Source organism: Apus apus, chromosome 9, assembly GCF_020740795.1.
Source record: "Apus apus isolate bApuApu2 chromosome 9, bApuApu2.pri.cur, whole genome shotgun sequence".
Taxonomy (NCBI): domain Eukaryota; kingdom Metazoa; phylum Chordata; class Aves; order Apodiformes; family Apodidae; genus Apus; species Apus apus.
The window spans coordinates 936,252-955,984 of NC_067290.1; the positions used below are offsets into that span (position 1 = coordinate 936,252).

The 19,733-nt window shown below is 41.2% G+C and overlaps 1 protein-coding gene across 5 annotated transcripts in view; it reads right to left on the reverse strand.

Annotated features, from left to right (window-relative positions):
- Nucleotides 1-7,850: 7,850 nt before the first annotated feature.
- BICD2 (BICD cargo adaptor 2) overlaps nucleotides 7,851-19,733 on the reverse strand; it is a 93,870-nt gene continuing 81,987 nt past the window's right edge. The window contains exons 7-8 of one of the 5 annotated variants that reach the window (XM_051627622.1): nucleotides 13,318-13,483; nucleotides 7,851-10,094 (exon numbers count right to left, since the gene is read on the reverse strand). In XM_051627622.1, coding sequence (XP_051483582.1) covers nucleotides 10,089-10,094; nucleotides 13,318-13,483 — 172 coding nt within the window. In that variant the 3' untranslated portion in view covers nucleotides 7,851-10,088. Of the gene's footprint in view, nucleotides 13,484-19,733 lie in introns of all 5 variants that reach the window. The other 4 variants (XM_051627621.1, XM_051627619.1, XM_051627618.1 and 1 more) reach the window with 4 other exon arrangements.

Genomic DNA, 19,733 nt, shown 5'->3' on the forward strand with positions numbered 1-19,733 from the left:
AAGTGAGTGCTGGGGACACCCGCACGGAACGTGTTTGGGTTGAGCAGCGGGGGGGGAGGCCAGCAAAGCAAACATCTTGGTGGGAGTCTGTTGTGGACCACCCAAGCAGGGGGAAGAGACCAAGTATTCTATAGGCACCCGGGACGGTCTCTCAGTCCCTTGTCCGGGACTTCAACTTTCCAGCTGTCAGCTGGAAACACAACACAGCAGAGAGGGAACAGCCCTGGAGGCTCCTGGAGCGTGCAGGGCAACTTCCCGGCGCAGCTGGGGAGGAAGGCACCCTGCTGGAGCTGCTGCTTGGGGGGATGTGATGATCAGAGCCCGCCTTGGGCACAGCAACCAGGAAATGATACAGTTCTGTGTTCTCGGAGAAGCAAGGAGGATGGCCAGCAGAACTGACACCTTGGACCTCCAGTGGGCAGATTCTGACCTGTTTTGGAGACTGGTCAACAAGAGTCTCTTGGAAGACAGGCCTGAAGGGCAAAGGAGTTCAGGAAGGCTGGACATTCTTCAAGAAGGAAGCTTTAAAGGCAGAGGAGCACCTGTCCTCCTGTGCCAGAAGACAAGCTGGCTGGCAAGACCAGCCTGGCTGAATAAAGAGGTCTGGTGCTACTCAGGGAAAAAAGGAGAGTACATGGCCTTGGGAAAAAGGGACAGGCCACTCATGATGGTACAAGGATGTCGTGAGGCTCTGCAGGGAGAGAATCAGAAGGGCCAAAGTCCAACTTGAAATCAACCTGGCTGCAGCTGTCAAAGACAACAAGAAATGCTTGTATAAATATATTAACAACAAAAGGAGGACTAAGGAGAACCTCTGTCCCTTACTGGATGCAGGGGGAAACCTAGTGATTGAGGATGAGGAGAAGGCTGAGGTAATTACTGTCTTCTTTGCCTTGGTCCTTATTAGTAGGTCCAGTTGTTTGCTGGGCATCTGGTCCCCTGAGCTGGAAGACAGGGATGGGGAGGAGTTTGAAGCCCTCCTAATACAACAGAGGTTGGTTAGTGACCTGCTCCACCACATAGATATACAGAAGTCTATAGGATACAGGTGCAGAGGGAGCTGACAGAAGTGCTCACCAAGCCACTTCCCTTCAATTACCAGCAGTCCTGGCTAACCAGGGAGGTCCCAGTGGCCTGGAGCTTGGCAGATATGACCCCAGATACAAAAAGGGCCAAAAGAAGGGTCCAGGGAACTACAGGCCTGTCAGTCTGACCTTGATGCCAGGGAAGGTTATGAACAGATGATGATGAGTGCCATTATGCAGCATGTGCAGGACAACCAGATGATCAAGCCCAGCCAGCATGGGTCTGTGAAAGGGAGGTCCTGCTCGATGAACTATGACCAGGTCTCCTTCTATGACCAGGTGACCCTTTTAGTGGCTGAGGGAAGGGCTGTGGATGTCAGGTACCTGAACCTTAGTAAGGACTCTGACACCCTTTCCCCACAGCATTCTCCTGGAGAAACTGGTTGTGTTTGGACTTAGTGATCTTTTCCAACCAGAAGGATGATGTGATGCTGTGAACTACACAGGAGAACAGCTGTATTTGTGTCAGGAGCCCCAGTAACCTGTCATCACACAAACCCTGCAGCCTGTTTCTGTAAGCACACCAGCACAGCTGACTGACAGCAGCACACAGGTAGCTGTGTGTCTTGGCCGTGTGCCCCGAGCACAGGCTAAAGAAGGGACTTCCAGTGAGGATGCTGCAGAGATTCAGGCTTTAAATGAATAACGCAGAGCTGGGCACTTGTGTGGTTATCACAGTGGTATCAGCTGCAAATATGAACTTCTAAAACACTCAGGAAGCAACTGGCTTCTTTCCACCAAGCTTACAGTCCCCTGTCTGTGGGCCTGTCCTACAATACTCAGCTTTCTTGCCTCTCTGCCTCATTTCCCTTCTGTTTCTCTCCATCCAGAACTTTCTGCACCACTTCCAGAGGGTATTGAAGGTCCCAGTCCACCCAGACGCATGTCCATCACCATGGTAAGATTACAGTGTCTGGCTACATTAGTTTTGGAAGCTGGTACTGACACAGACACTGACCTGGCTAGGAGCTTTCTGTTGGCCCTTTGGGCAGCAGACTCAGTTCTCTTAATAAAACAACAAATGTAGTCAAAATAATGTTTAAAAGCAACCTAACCTGAGGCTATTCAAATGTATCTGCTTACCCTTGATACGGACAGTCAGTTAAGTATAGCATGACTCAGATATTAATTAGAAGAAATACCATTATATACTTTGCTAGGAAATCATTCTGTGAACTGAAGCTTGAAGCAGCAGGATTGCTGCAATCCAGACCTGCCTGAGACATTCTGAAATGACACACTAAAGCATTACAATACGCCAGGGAACAGACTCCTCTCCTACACCTTCTCCTTTTCTTGCACTGTTCCTTTGTTCTATAGTCTCATGTGCCTCTTCCTAGCCCCTGATGGCAAATAAATGTGCAAGCTGATCCCTTTCAGATGGAGAAATGCACACTCCGCAGTCTGTACTACCAGACTACACTAAATTGCCAGCTGCTTTTTTGGAATTGAGTTGTTCCAAGGCTTTCTGCCAAACAATCCCTGCCCACAGCAGCTCCAGCTGCTCCCAGCTGCTCAGCAGTCCATCCTAACTCATTACTGCCATTTTTTCCTTGCTGCCTCTTTGATATTCTTGCATACCTACCTCTTTTTTTTCCACTGCATTTTTAAAATCTGCCTCATGCTTACACCCTTTCCCTCCCACTTTCTCATTTCTCCTCCTGCCACTTCCCCTTCTTCTCACCCCTGCAGGCACACATCAGTTTTTCTATCAAGAGATATTTGGGATTTGACCAGTGGCTGCTTTTTCTAGCTTTTTTCTGCCTCCATGAAAGTAGCATCCCTTCAGAAACAGGAGGCTGGTGAAAAGGGGCCTTCAGAGGAATGGGAGAAGCAGCAATGATAATTTTACCTCCTAGAAATGACAAAGAGATGTAAGAAGATATAATTGTTGCCCTTTGCCAGCAGATGCTCTGTCATGTTTCTCAAAAGAGCCCTGACGTCCATAGATAACATTGAAGCAGCAAAGGTGACAGTCTTACCTGACACATCTAGGAAGAACCTTCCTGATGAGAATGAAGAGTCTAACCCAAGTCAGCAAAGGAATCAGGAAAACCCCCGTTAACATTGAGGGAAACAGGAAACAACAGGGATGAGAAAAAGGCATCTGTTCTTACCATACTTTCCACTGCCCAACCCGCTTCTGTAACACAGAAGTCATCCTCAGCTCTAAGCCATTCTCTGGGCTGAAATTCCAGTTTTTCTGTGGACTGTTAATAATTTAGGGGGGCTGTGAACTTCACCAAACTGCATATTTTACTGAGTTGATGAAATACACTTCAGCCTCTGCATAACTGAGCTCTTCAAATAAGTGCTCTCTGCTCTTTTCATGCCCTCATTGGTACAATTCAAGGCTGAACAAGCTTTCAGCAAACATTTTTGTTGCAGAAGGCAAGCATTCAATTTAAAAAAATATATCCCTATGTTCTTTAAAGAGAAAAAATAAATGCCCAGCCTTTTTCATCCATGTAGCATCAAGGATAAAAAGGGAAAGTCAAAGATGCAAACTTTTTATCTTCTCAGCCATTCTAGGATTGTACCTAAAAGTGGTAACTTGAGAAAACCACAAGCCCTAAACCCCTTATCAGTGATGCAAAGTCACACACGTTTGGCAGCCTATCAACAGATGCAGTTCAGAGACATCTAAAAGGTGCCCCCATCTCTTCTGAATTGTGACCAGCATGACAGAAGGTGCCAGCCACAGTGAACCGGCCTGCAAAACAGCCAGCAAGTCTCACAGACTAAGATGGCTTTGTTTCTGCAACTGAAAAATTAATGGTGTTTAATGTAATTAAAAATGGAAATTGGAAAAAATTGGATTGATTCTTGTTCCAGTTGCAAGGTCAGGTTTGATGGGGCTCTGAGCAATCTGTTCTAGTGTGAGATGTCCCTGCTTATTGTAGGGGGGTTGGACTAGGTGACCTTTAGAGGTCCCTTCCAACCCAAGACATTCAATGATTCTACTATAATGTCAGCAAAACTGATGCCTAATGGCTGCTCAGCAGCTTGTACAAACCCAATAGCAGAACAAGAACCTGCAAGAGAAAAGCAGTGTCCACATTCACAGCAAGATCTGAGGTGTCAGATTTGAAGGTCAAGGATTACCTTGTCAGGGAGAACAGATCACAGCATCATCATGGTTGGAAAGGACCAGACAGAAGACAAGGAGCTTGGTCTGATACTTCACAGCAGTGGCAGAGTCTTCCTTTGACCCAGCTCCTTGGGCACAATCACATGTGCAACTTTATTTCCAGCTCACTTCGGTAGCTGTTTCATCCTGCAACAGCAGCATCTCCAGATATGCTGACAGAGTTGCACACTCTTCTGAATTTGCACTAATCAAAAAACCCCCAAACAAACCAAACCCAAACCTTGCCACCCAAAGCATGAAAAGCACGTGTATAGTGACCACAGCTGATACCAGCAACCCTGTCCCTATGGAGAAACCCAAAACCACAAGGAATTGCTTTTACAAAACCTAATCTTATTTTTGAGAGCTGTTACTAAATAACCACATCACTACCAGCTACAAAGGATTAAAGTTTTCCTCATCCAAATAAGGCTCAAGTTCAAGCTGTTCTTTAGATCCAGGTAAGATCAGTCTGTATAAACCCCCTCCCCAAGCTGCCCATTGCATAGGCTTGTTCTCCTTGACAGAGATGGGAAACTTTTGGTCTTCTAACTGGAGACATTAATGCTCAGTCTCTAGCACTTTGACAATTGGCTTCATAAAGGCTCATTGTTCACTTGGTGATAACAGGAAGCTAATGTTCTACTGCTGCATCAAATACTTTATTCTTTACCCTTAGATAAAGCCTTGAACAGCCAGAATTGGAATTCCGGGGTAGAAGCCATGCAGGAAAAGAAAATAAGTAACATTTGAGATAAGCAGAAGCTGCCTGAATGTATACCCAGTATCATCTGGAATAAGGATACAAACTGTCCTAGTAAGGAACAGACTTATCATCAGAAATTAAGGGAAAAATTTGTGATTATGAAATATGGTTTGAAACTACAATTTCTGTATAAACACTAGGGAGCAAGGTTTCAAGGAGAAGATAAAGGAGAAAATACCTTTCTAATGTCAAGCAATATGAGGCAGCACATACTAAAATGAACAGTTGTTTTTCCTTCTCTCCTTCTATGGAGATTTGTAATTCCTCAAATAAGTTACTGTTGAAAAAGCAGGAATAATCAATCAATTTAAAAAAAGATTAAAAATACTGTTATTGAGAAGAATGGATTATGCAATTACTAGCAAGAATTTATTTTTTAAATTCTGCTCTTTTAATATGTATCTTCCCTTTAGGAAGTTTCTCCTGCCTGTTAAGCATGTTAAAGTATTTTAACACAGACCAGTCACAACTCCAATGTCCACCTGCTGACATTTTAGAAAACAAAATGAGAGAGATATTTTAAAAATACAACAAAGTTGTTGAAAATTCTTGCAACATAAAGAGAATGGACAATTTTTGGCCTTTGCAGAGTGTCCTTCTAACCCAACATGTGATTCAGTAAAAGCCACAGTATTTGTGGGTTCTGCCCATGGAGTTGTTCTCTGCTTAGTTAACCAGCTCTGACTCTTCCTTGCTAAACTGGTGGGAATGTGGGTGTGGACACTTAGAGCTTAAAGTAGCTTCATCTCCATGTAGCTAACTCAAGCTTTGCTTATGTATGTGGCCTTAATCAGCAAGTATTAAGTAATATATATCATCCCAGTTAAATATCAATATAAGTTAGGTTTTAAATACATTTTAAACTTTGGCTCAGGTTTTCTCCAGTATAATCACAAGAAACAGCTCTCATGACACTCCCCTCACTTGGTATCTTTACTTCAGAAATAGTCTCCCTTCATACCTGCAGCCAGATCCAGATGTTTTGTTTGTTGGCTTTTTATTCTTTTAAACACAGTTACTGGATCCAAGACATTTGATAATCACTCCACTTAACAATTATAAAATCTGATGATTTAGTGAAGAGCAGGATGTCCCAGGGCCACAGGGATGGGTAAGGGAAGGCTGGCTGGTGCAGACTCACTGTCTCAGGTTACCTTGGAGATACCATGCTCACTATGCAAGGGGGGGAAAAGTTGACTCTGCAGCTGTGATAGCTCCTTCTTGTGGAAATTTGCCTTTGCTCTGACAAGCAGCAACTCCCCTTCTTTACTGGGAAAGGACATCAACTCTCTTGGAAGAAAAGAAAGGAATAGGATTAGGTCACCTTTTGAGAGTTTATGCATGAGTGTTTTTCCCAGCAACCTCTAAGGAATGTTTACTTGAAGTTTTATATATAAACATTCAAAATAATACTGAAAATAATCACATTAACTGGCTGCTTTGCCTGTTTGTGAGCTCACAGAAGTGATCTTTATAGTTTTTAATTGTTTTTGCTAAGTCCTTAGGTGGAAAAACACCTCTTCCTGGTCCTGTAGACCAACCTACATTATCAGCCTTTAAAAAACATAGGAATGCGAATATACTTTTGAAATTGTAACTTCCAAAAGTATTTGTGTAGTTGAATTTTACCATCTTATCTGGTGGAATCTCCAAAAAGCACCTAAGTCCATTTTCTTCACTTTCATCCCACTAAACTAGTTACACGGGGACTTTCAGATCTGTTCTCTTTATCTTTCAGCATCTAAGTACACCTAAAAATCTATCCTGTTCCTCTTCTAGCAAGTCAGCAGCTTCTTTTCAAGCCTCACTTGCAAGAAACAAGTGATCACTAGTGAGTTACTGACTGCATGGAAAGCAGGAGTGGTATGTTAGCTGGCAGATTCCTTTGCTGGAGACTAAATACAGCAACATCTCAGCCTGGAATGGAGCTGGGACCCTCCCTCCCAGCCCAGCCCACCCCACATGCCCTCCAAGCACTCTCATTTTTTCTACAAAAGTCAAAGAAATTGGTATTTTACTTCATGACCATTCAATAGACAAGTTTTTAAGCTAAATATTCTCTTACTCGTTTTCTTATTTCCTTAGTAAAGCATTTTTTAACCACACTTTTCAATTTCAACAGATCTGTGCTTTTTCTGTCATTTGCATGCACAGGAATTTATAAAATGTCTCTCCCTTCAATCACCCTGTGGATAAACCTCCCATTAGAGCAGATGTAAAACTGTACAGTCAGGGCAAGTGTCCTGGCAAACATGCTCTGCTAGAATATTGTACAAAATTCAACCAGTATTTTCAACACCTAAGTAAAAATAGTCATATTCCTCTCCAGTTAGAACATAAATTGCTTGGTGTAACACAGCTGACTGCCACCAGGTATAGAAACAATAAGCAGAACAGTTCTAGGAATCCTACCTGGGGACACAACAGTTGTTAAACCATAGTTAGTATTTCTAGGGGACAATATCCATTCATCAAGCCATGAATACCCTTGTGTTGGTGGGACAAACCCAAGCCTCACCCTCAGACTTCAGCCATACTCCTTCAGGTGTCAACCATACTCCTTCAGGGTGTTTTTGTGAGTGAATTTGTTAATTCTACCAGATTAACATGATCTTAGCGTATTTTGGAGAGTACTGGAGAAATTAAGATGTAATTTCAGGAAGACTTGTCACCACTGTCACCCAAAAGCATGAGCCCTACCCTCTCCTTTCCTGCACTGGTACAAGTGCTCACACGGCTGCTCAGGGAAGCAGATCAAACCTGTCTGACCAAGGCTAAAACTAAACCAGGGAAATCTCCTGAAACAGCACAGAGGATGGATCCCCAAATATGAGCAGAAATAATAATTTCCTAGTTCGGCAACAAACAGTTTTAAGTTTCAGATAAAAATCAGTGTTTATTTAGCCCCACACAAACTAGCTCAGGAGGACCAATTCAAATGGTGCCACCCTCACCCATGAAAACAAGAAGCAGAAACAGGATTCCTTTTCTCATTTATTGATACTGCCAATGTGACTATACCTTTATGCAGGCAGATTGCTTTCCTACATTAAATGCTTTTATATTAATTTGGAAGTAATGTTTTGCTCTCTATGCCTCCTAAGGTTATCCAATTAACACACAGTTATACTTTTAAGACGTTCCCCCATTTTCTCTTTAACTCTTCCCCCCCCCCCCATATCTGTGTCAAGGTTACTTGGCAAGGATATATGCATATGACATTAAATGGAGACCAATCCACCACTAAAAGGTAATGCACATAAAACATAATACAGTACTTCGACATCATTTCAAATAAATACCCACATATAAATGTAGTACTTTTAAATGCAACAATATTTCTTATGAATCAATACTGTAACAGAAGATGGAAATCTAAGTCCCCACATCTAGGAATAAGAATGCTTTGATTCCAGCAAACAGAAATCTTGTCCCCGCTGTCAAGAATATTATTTCAATTTGTACTTTTTTTGAGGAGTGGGAAGGCTGCTCCCCAGCAAGTACCAATCTCATCACCCAGGTGAGCCTCAACAAGCAGGAGGTGCAGCTTGTTGATCTGCTGCTCTGTTTCCATTTCCTGAAATTACAATGGTTAGATACAACATGCAAAGAGAAGATACCAATTCTTCTAGCAATTGTTGTTCACATTTGCAAACAATACTAAGGTTACCTGCATCCACCACCAGACAAAGCTAACGTGACATCAATATTCCTGATACACCCTCTGTACTGTCACCACAAATGTGTTACATTTGTTCAACAAGAGTCCATTTGGTTCCCAAAGTGTATTTGGGTTTGTTTAGGTTGGTGTGTTGTGGTTTTTTTTTTTTTCTCTATACCCCTGAATTTGCACAGATTTGCATGATGAAATATCACTGACTAACAGAATTTTTTACAATTCCTTGAATATATCATCTCTCTAGTAAGACTGCCCACAAAAAATGTGCGAAAGGGGAGTTCACTTTGCACTTATTGCTCCATGTCTTTACTAAATCCCAAAACAGTCATTCCATTTCTCCTAAGTGACAGGACTTGGACTAAGCTATTCTAAGAGTCTCCCTTAAAATTATGAAAGGCACTACTGGCAATAATTAATGACAGAAAGGTGCTGAGAACACCCTATCATTGACAACTTTAGAATTTTTCTTTCTAAATGTACCATAATTTGGCACAATAAAATGAAAAAGTAACAAAACAATTCCAATTTGGAATTTAACTGGTATAGTTGTATAAAATTCTGTTAATCAATAATACTTCAACTTCCTAAAACCCAGGAATTCTGGAATTTATAGGTAATACTAATTATTTAATATTTTTCAAGTGCCTATTACTGTTTTAACCAGAGCAAAGTCAAGTTTTCTTCTTGTTACATTGAACTATTCCTAAGAATAATAATACAATATGAAAAAACCCCCAGAATTTGAATACCCTGGATTTCTTAATGAGCATGGCAGTTAAAAAAAAAAAAAAAAATCAGCAATTTAAACATACAAAGCTTAATATTTTATCATAATAAAAAAGCTGAAGCACAGCACACAGTTTAGCAGAGCTCCTGCTTTTTGTTGAAACTCTTTTCTAATCACAATCTAGAGCCCCCCAAAAATCTCTGCCACGTGCTGATGTAGAATTCAAAAAATCACAAGCCCAAATTGGAGAGAAACTATGAGCACAAACCACTACATTTATATAAACTCTTCTACATAAGGAATTAACGAAGCTAAAGTAAAATGTCAAAATATCAAAAGTGCACAGGTTTAACAATCAGATAAAAAAAAATTAGCATCTGCAATGAAATAAGAAATTCCCCCACCCAAACATTTCTAGTAGATCATAAACTAATATTGTGATCATGACATTTGAAGTAGGTTTCTTCAGCACTTGTAAGTTTTCTTACTGCAGCAGCACTTATAGGTAAAGCTCGTTTTGTTTTATAGCTTCAGACATAAAAGGAAAGTTTCAGGTAGTATAATAGGAAAAGGTGTTTTCAAAAGTTAGGATCAGGTCAGTGGTTTCCATTCTTTGTGCAACGGGCTACCACTTTTAACCATAATGCAAGAGGCTAAGAAATGCTGTTGCACTGTTGGAAAGGCCTTCTCCAGGGACTACTCTACAGCTGAAAAATGGAAAAATAAAATAGCATTAGGAAAAAAAAATAATCAGTGTTTCTTTCTCAATTAAAGAACTGCAAACAACGTGCTGCAAAGGCAGGTTAGTGGGTTGGGGTGTCTGTTAGATTGCTGGGGCAGAAGCAGCTGGTTTAGCTCAAAGATGCTTTCCAAGACAATGAAACAAGGTTTGATGGGCTCAGCCTGGAAGCTTTGCAGAAAGGTTTCTTACAAGTACTGAATAAAGCTTTGCTGTTCAAGCACAAGTAAACAGCAAGGAGTGTGCAAGAAACATTTTCAGTGAAGCTTTAGGTTCTCCAGAAACATGCAGGTCAGTGTCTCATGCAGCGCAGAGATCGTCACTCAGAGGAGGAGCCCGATTGCAGAGGTAGGTGATGGCTGAAGGAATTTTCCATGCTTTATCCCAACCCACTGGGAGTGGTATGAAAGACTTACAGCAAATGTACATTTCAAGACATTGCTAATCAAGAATGGCAAGACTGAGTCTGAAATACTATCTAAAGATACAAAGAGCAGGAGCAAGTCACCTTACCACCATTCCTCATTTCTTTTTATAACAGGTGCTGAAAGAAGTGAAAACATAACCTTGACAAGCTCAAATAGCAGTCAGGCTTCTTGACTTCTTTGATTTTTAAAGATCCACAGAAATGAATGAAGATGGAAATGACAACTAAGATATTGGGCTAAGAGCAAAATTGTTCATACTTGGAACTGAAAGTGTGAGCCAAGACTGATCATAATAGTCACCATCTGGTAACACTGAAATCTTTATAAAAGTTCCAGCTGATTTAAAAATAAACAAACGATCAAACAAAACAACTAACAATGCATTTGATTAGTTTCTCCAATCTAGTTTTTTTGCCATTAGTATTCTGCAAAAATACTGCTATTAGAGACATGGAAGCAGTGAAAATTGTATTAAAGCTCCCTACCATAGTGGAAGCAAAAGTGAAACTGTTTCTATTGGAGGAAAGAGAGTTAGCACTCAAATGCCTGCTTTTACCAAGTATTTTTAAATTACACTTAATGCAGGAATGAGAAGAATAAAGGCCTTTTGGAAGATTGTGCAGCAAACAAGAGCAAGCAGGATTGAAAATTGTTAAAAGATGTCTTGCTTCTAAAATATCAAACCTGCTAGTTAGCAACACTAAAGCTCAAATTCAGGAGAATTCAGCATTTCCTAACAAAAGTAATAACAGATGCACAGGCCTAGTTTCTCAAGCCAGAATTGCTCTTTGTTTCAATTTCTCAGGCAGGGATATTTGAGCAACATAATAGACTGAAACCACTGGGGTTTTTCCCTCCTCTTGAGATTGGTCAGTGCAATCCTGGCACAGGATGGCAGCATCGTGATGCTCCCCAGCTTTGCAGCAGGCTTTCCACAATTCCATTCACTTAATGTCTTGGATGAATTTACAAGTCTCTTTTTTTTTTTTCCTTTTCTCCCCTCCCCTGGGAAGCCAAAATCTCATGTGGTTTTCCCTCACTGGGAAAAGAAGCTGTGCTCCTTATTACCTTCTATTAGTACTGTGCTATCTCCTGACTACTTATAGGCAGAGGGGCAGTGCACCGAGCAAGCTGCTGACATCTAGAAGAAATGGGAGTGAGATGAGGCAGCAGATACCAGGAATGTCAGAATGGCTTTGGAAAACATCAGTAGGCAGCAGGCAACTGCACAGTCTCCCATTGCTTTTAGTAATACTATAGGCATACAAAATTATTGGAAAGAGTACAAAATGGACAGGGCTTTACATTGAAATGAAGTTTGAGGCTAGGCACTTCAGAAGTCTCCTTTAAAGAAAAAAGTGTGCCTTGTGCTTCACAAATTTTGCACAATTTTAGAAACAATGTTGTCCAACTTTTTCTCTTCTCTAGGCACCAATTATGAAGTACACTTTTGTATTATCAAACATATTGTAATTAAGTGGCTAAAAAGGCCTCTTAAAAATTCAGTACCAGACAGAGGTTTGTTTTTCAAGATTAATATGTATACTATGCTACTTCATAAATAATTATTAGCAGGATGATCTGGTTCAATTTCCTGTGCCTATAATGTAGAGCCCTGTGAACATGTGCTTGCATAAGGAATGCAACATCTTTTGTGTCTATAAAAAAATGATCAGAGCTCTGAAATACTATCCTATTGAGATTAATACTGAAAGCTGAGAAAAACTGCTTTGTGACTGACAATACTAGACCATAGTCACATTAATTCTACATATATATGTTGTGTGGCTACAATAATATATAAAACAGATTCTTTCCAAAGCGTTAGAATTGCAAGGAGCAACATGAGACCACAAAGATCCTTTCAGGACACGATACTTTTCCACAGCAGAACTTCTTCAAGTGGAACTATCTATCAGGTAGGATCCCAATTCTCCAATTTTTCAGTTTTCTATCAGATGGGGTAAATATTGCATATTTTTAAATAAAAATGTGCAAGTTTCTTGTGGTTAACACTCTGAAGAGTGGAAGCAGAGTATAAATAACATACCCTACCAAGTTTTTTTCTCTACCTTTTATAGCCTATAAAAGCTTTAGAACTTTAGTCAGTGGTGATACCACAGCAAGTTCCTAGTATCTGCCACAATAGGCAGATTCATTTTGGCTTCAGTTTCAAAATGCTCTGCATTCTCAAGACATGCCTCTAATTTTAACATTTCCTTTTCACCACTTAACAAGAAGGAAGGTTTGCTGTTTGTTCCTGTCTGTGAAAGCACTTCTTGAAGCATGCTGCAACCCTGGAGAAAGGATCCCATTTGTGCCATACAAACTACAGTTAGTAGCACCAGATATGGCCTATCAGGTGTACTCGTAACACTTACCATAAACAGCAAAACATGTTAATTGTGGAAAAAGCTAATTCCTTTCCACTATTAACTTGTTGATAGCATCCCCACCCTTATGAATTAGTTACAGTTAAGACCACCATAATACAACTTGTATTACCTGTTTCATCAACATACTAGTACAAGTCAACTCACTGTGACATTAGACAGTGGGGATTTACGCTGACAGTTACAGCATAAAATAAGATGCATTATATTATTTTTCTACACACCTGTGCTAGTCACAACAGATTTTATACTTCTCACTACAAAACACCTGGTTGTTAAGGACAGACCCCTCAGCCCTGTCTCCACAGGACCGCAGGTGACTTACACTAGGGTTACTGCTCTTGGCTTTGGAAGCAGATTTTGTGCGCACCCTTTTGGACTGCTCGTGGTCCAGCTCCAGGTGCTCCAGGCGCTGGGTCAGTGCCAGTTTCTGCTGGATGGCCATCCGGAGCAGGGAGTTCAGAGTCTTCTTCTCATCCTCAGCTGCTGCAAGTTGCCTCTGCATTTCATCCAGCTGGGTGACATACTCGTCACACCTGCAACGACAGAAACCAAACGTTAGCAATCCTGCTTCCACCTGGAAAACATGGATCCCTGGTGTCCAACCAGCATTAGCAGAGTGACAGCTTCGCAGCTGCTTCTATAGGTGCCCTTTTAACTAGGAACTTCAACCAAACCTGTAGAAAAATCAACATTCCTTTTCACTGGGGCTCTTACAATCCCATGCTCGGCACTTCTGTTCACACCTTTCAAGATGCAGTGTAATTAACAACATCCTGAGATAATGAGAGCATGGAGTCTGATACAAAGGTCCTCATGTCTAACGACTAGTAAGATGTTCTTCTGCACTCAGCAGACACAACGCAGTCAGATTACTTTTGTCTGGACTTACACAGAGACCACAACAGTTCTAAGCTTCATGCTGGAAAGGGAGCCTGAGGGGAACAGCAGGAGTGCTGTGAAATGACCATTACTAAAATGATATGAACACTGTTTTGTGAGCACCTGCACTTTGCAGTTTGTTGCTTTACACATGGAGTCTAAATAACAAAATTCCAGTGGTGACTGACCAGCATTGTTAAAAATAAGCATATTTTGTAATTCTTCTTTAACCTACTCCAATAACTGATGTAAAGATTCTAGAAATAGCGTTTTATTACTGTTTTCTCTATAGCAAATGGCTTTTATGTAATTGTTTACACCATCAAATTAATTTTAAAACAAATAAGCTGAGTGTTACTGGAAACACTGCTAGGGAAGCTGTATTAATGCCTGAAAACTGTTTCATCTACAGTCATTTTCACTGAGCTTAAAAGCTACTTAACTTGCATAGTGTATCTTGAACAATTATAAAAATTAACATCTTTACATATTTAGGGAACACAAAAGACCAGTTATGCACATGGGTAGAAAAATAAATATCCACAGGTATCAACTGGAATTTATAACAGCCACATCTGTAAAATGCAGCTACTTCATAAAAGCAAAAAAGTCAGCAGAGAAGTTCATCAAAATGGAAAAGCCCCAAGCTTCAAGGGATATTTATCATCATTAGGGAATATAAAGCAGCCTAGAAAAAAGAAACCACCACAGAACAAAACTGCATTCACACAGTCATCAGCTGTGCTTATACTATTGTGTCCCAAATTCTCCTCTCCCTGACTTCTATATTTGATTGGGAAGAAAAAAAGGGAAAGGAAAAAAAAATAGAATTTTACTATTTAATACATCTGGAGATTAAACAATAACCCAGAAATAGTTTTACAAAACCTGCACGAACTACAGCTGCAATGCAGCTTAGCTGACCAGAAGGTTTAGAGTTTAGGGCCACTACGTGAGCAGGAACCTACCCATCCAAATCTGAGCATCCTGCCTTTGGGCTCACCAGTGTCTCTCACCCTGTGGGGCACAGCACAAACCCAGTGTAGGAGGCATTTCTCTTTTTACAAAACAAAACCAGGAACCTTAACCTTGCTAGAAGCTGAGCACCAGCCCTTTCCAGAGCCAGCTGGACCTTACAAAGCAAAACCAACCCACAGCTCAGTGAGCAGAGGCAGCCCAAGGGCCAGATCTTACCCCACTTGCCATCAGCACTGGAGAGGAACACAGCCTGAAATTGCCCTAGAAAGTCTAGAAAGCAGAAAAGAAATCTTGCAGGCATGACCATCTCCCCCTCTTTTGGAAGGTGGCACCAGTTCCAAAGGCAGGGCAGGCTACAGAAAGGACCAGCTGGCAGCACCACCTACCCCTGCCCCGGGCTCTGGAGTGTCAGGTGTATTTTCTTTCCTCAGGGGTGGCAGCAGGCACAGACCAAAGAGCACAGGGAGTACATAGCCTGAGGGCTATGGGCTTTACCTCCAGTTTTCAAACACCCTCATTGGACATACGAGGTAAAAAGCACAAGTGTGGTTATACCCCAAGTTATCTTCTGCTTTCTTTTCTACCCATACCTCACACCTGATTCCTTCAAAGCTCCACTACTGCAAACCAGGGGAATGTCCAGAAAGTGTTACCAATTCCTTGAGGAATCTAATGTTATTGCTTCAACAAAATATGAGCTGGCACCAGAGTGACCTGTCCCCCTATTACCCTTGTTTCATTCTCAGTATTTCCCTGCTGAGAGATTTGGGCAAGGCGGAATTATCAGGTTCTCCTCCCTCCTTTCCCAGCTCCCTTCTTGTCAAACAAAATGTATCCACTCTCTTTGTAGAGAACAGAAAGCTAATTTAGCCCCAAAATGTTCAACTCAGTGAAGCTGTATCCAAATGCCTGCAGTCTGTCTAATGGAGAAGTGCTAGTCCAAGGCAGCCAAAGAAGAGTGGCAGATTTCTCTCCCCCTCTATTTAGAAGCAAGAGATGATTAAAAGGAAAGAAAACCACGGCAGTAAAGGAGAGCAGGGAGTTCCCACTCTTGCTGATGTCCCTTAATCTTCTTCTCCAAATGTTCTTGGAATTACTCAAATGCCTCTTGATCAAACAGAGTGGGTTTTGCAAACCTGATAGCTGGCTGGTAACCCAGACAACTGCTTGTCAGAAGGCACTGCAGCCATGAGCCAAGTTATAATTAAGGCTATGAATCTGACTCCAGAAGGTTACTGTAGCAAGTCATTATCTCATCAAGTTTTCTGTTAGCACAAAAGTTTAAAACATCAAATGACTGTCCCTCAAAACTACAAGGCATTCACTATTTCAAATACCTAGTTTTTCCTTCGTTTCCAACAAGAAGGAAGTGCTACTAGTAGCACACACACAGCTGCAGGTTTGACTCTACCTGAGGAACTTTCAGGTGAGGACTGGGGAGAGCAGGAGTGGTAAGTCCTGAACCTGGAGCCCTGATTTCAAAGAAAGAGGTTCTGCCTCAAAACCAAACCTTGGCCTGGTGCAAGCACGGCTGGTTAGGCCAGGGAACACTACACTATGCAAAATACAGCAATTGCTCTTCTGAACATAACAGCTGAGGGTTGAAAGCTTTGTTCAAAGTGTGTACACGTGTTAGGTACACAGGTGGGCTTGGATCTGCTCTTCTTCCTCCCTTCCTGCTCTTTACTGATTCACAGTTGGATTTTCTCAAAAAACCTCCAAAACTTAGCCTCCCTAAGCACATAAGACACAGCCTCCAGCACTAATTTAGCTTAATGCAAAGCTATCAGTAGTATTTATGGCAGTGTATTTTTCTGGTGTGTGTATCTATATTTATAACAATAAAAGATCCCTCTATTTTACAATTTAATTTGCTGTGTGCTGCAGTACTTCCCAGCTGTATTCAATGCAAAAATCATTAGAAGGTCAGGAAAGAAAATGTACTTGCTTTAAAACCACTTTTGAAAGAAAATAATTGAGCTTTCATGCTTTAAAGAAGAATATGAAATTAGCATAAGCCTGTTGTACATCTACACATTCACAGCTTGAAGTGGATAGTGAACAGAAGGCTTTGATGTTGCCTATTTTCTTATGATTGGTAATTAACAACAACAGAAAAAAGGAACTTAAGGAAACGTCAACTAAAATTTTAAAACAACACCAACTAGAACAACCACCTACACAGAGAAAACATCTATCCTGAATATTAAATATAACAATAAGAAATAAAAATTAAATCCTCTAAAACACTCTCTGAAGCCAAGTTATTGAAAAATATAATAGGTTGTCTCAGTTTGCATCCCACTACCTGCCAAAAGTGCCTGTTGTGCCTTATTTCTACATAGCCAACGTAACCCAATGCACCTGGGGATAATTATACTTTTCCCCCTCCTCTGCAATCAATACAAGGACCATATGACAACTTCAAGAAAGCAAGACAGATGTGACTGAGGGAGGCCTCGAGAGAAGCATCGATGACTTAAAGTTCTAGCCTGAGAGATTAAATTGTCAACCTATGTAAGAAATCAAAACATGGAGGATTAAAATCACATTTTTCCAGCTTTATTAAAAACTGGGAACCTGATTAGCAGAGAAGCAGTTAAAATGACATGTAAATGAGCATTGACTGCATTCAGCTACAAGCAGTATTAGCCACCTGCTACTTCAAACTGAATATTTGTATTAGAAATTAGTATTAAAGACTGAATTTTAACACCTTCTCCTACCCCACTTACCCCAACCCCTGGTGAAAAACAGCCCATCTGCAGAGAAAGTGACAATTTTCTATTACCAAAGGAGGACCATAAGAAAGATGATTATGGCAGTAATAAAGCTCCTGAATCTCCTTTCACAAGGTGGCCTTCCACTCTGTGTGGTGTGGGATGAACTACAGGGCTCTGCTCCTCAGCACCAAGAGTAAGATTCAGAGCTTGTATATTTGTTCAGAGAGTTGTACATTTGAAAGGAACAAATGCTGTGGCCTTTATTTTTATAAATTGTGATTTTCACTAAGAACGAAGATTATTTTATAAGCAGTTACAGGTTTCCAGAATGTTTACAATCAGCCATGTGCAATGTCCATTAGTAAGAACTATTAAAGAAAGTCAAAAGACCACAAATCTCACTTGTAGTTTGCAACATGTGGGAGGAATTATCTCCTGCACTGAGAGGGAACAATCAGCCCCACGCTGCTGGACACTACAGCTCTTCTAAAGTTCCACTGATAAAATCCCTCAAGGAATCATCCACTTTGGTGGAAAATTCTCTCCTCCTAGAATTCAAAAGAAAACTACATTTTTAATATTTAAAAGTTGAAATTAACAATCCTATGTCACTAGATTACAAGTAATTTTAAAGCTATCAGACAGCGAGGATACTATTCCCAGTTTGTCACTGACTGGGGTAGCAAGGGGTGGAGGATCTCCTCTTGAACTCTCCAGCCCTCTCTACCCTGTATCTCCGGAGCTGGGCACGTGTTTTGTTTTCCAGACTGAGCACTGACAATTCCTGCTGATGCCAAATGAAACCAAGACTTGCCCATCTGAACAGACACTGACCCAAAAAACTGCTGCTGTAGCAGCCCCCACATAAGGTATTTGGATTAAAAACAAAAGGGTGGACAAGCTGCACAGCAAGAGCTGGTGTTCTTTCCTCTGCATGTTTCTACAGCACCACACTAACACCCCAGGAACACCTCTTGTGTTGTACTCTCCCTAGCAGCAGGCAGACACACAAAGCACCAAGGCACAGAAGAATGTGTGGTGTGGGCACCAGGCACAGCTACTTGGAGAAATACCCGAGAGAAAAGTGTGAACTTGCTGCTGCAGCCCAGGTCCAGGGTCTCTCTACAAAGGACTCTTTGCTAAGGTTGAGTCTCAATGCATCCAGCACTTCCTGCAGTACACATTTTTATTGCCAGGCACATTTTAGAGTCTAGAGCAGGCACGTCAGTGTTATGAACATGACCAAGCACAAGACATCTCCCATGTCTTTTTGCAGCATGTCTGGAAGTCAGTCAAATGCCTGTGTCCTGCCTGGACATCCCTCTACTTCCACATGGATGCTGGCAGCCCAGACATTTTTCTCTCCAGACATCATTCATCACCTCTATATCTAGCACAAGGAATAGGAGGCAAGTGCTATTACTCCCATCTGGGAATCCCATTCTGGAAATTTTCAAAGTCACATTTTCTGTGTCTGGCTCCTTTGAGCATTTATTCTCTGGGATATTTTTAGAGAATTGGAATAATTCTAGTGTGTGGAGTCCAGTATGAGGACTCTATAGCCATAGATCTCAGTCCTGTAAGGACTGCACTGCTCCCTGCATCAATTTGAACTCCTTTACATTCAGCAGACCTTTGATGTCCATCAACACCAGAATATTTTCCCAAATGCTTTGGATACTTGGAAAAATGCCAACTATTCATTGAACTCTTACTTTGAAACATATTTTCTCCCTTAACAAAGACCAGCTAGCTGCTAGTTTCTTGTGTGTAATCATGATTTTGTTTCTTTCTCACAAGCACTATCTTGTAATATAACCTCACGTTGCATCCCTTAAGTCTTTACAGGACGTTCTAACAGTTGCCACTTGTCCCCTTGGTGACTTGTTGCAGAGTCTGTCTCTCACTTTATTTGTAGTTTATGAAACACTGGAGCATGGGCATAGCCATTGTTTACATCTAGGCATATTTGTTCTCTGCTTATCAAAGCCTTCTGCTAGTTTTCTTAATTACTATTTAATCTTTATTTTAGAGAGGTGAGAAATGTCTGTTCTCTTACTATCCTCGCTTGTTCTCAGTCTCTGGAAAAGAAACCAAAGTACATGAGAAGCAAAGTTGAGAAACCTGCAACTTTAATCAGAGGAGAGAAGCTGCATCCTAAGTCACCTTCTCAGAGCCAGTCTAAGTCTGTCAGGGTGTAACA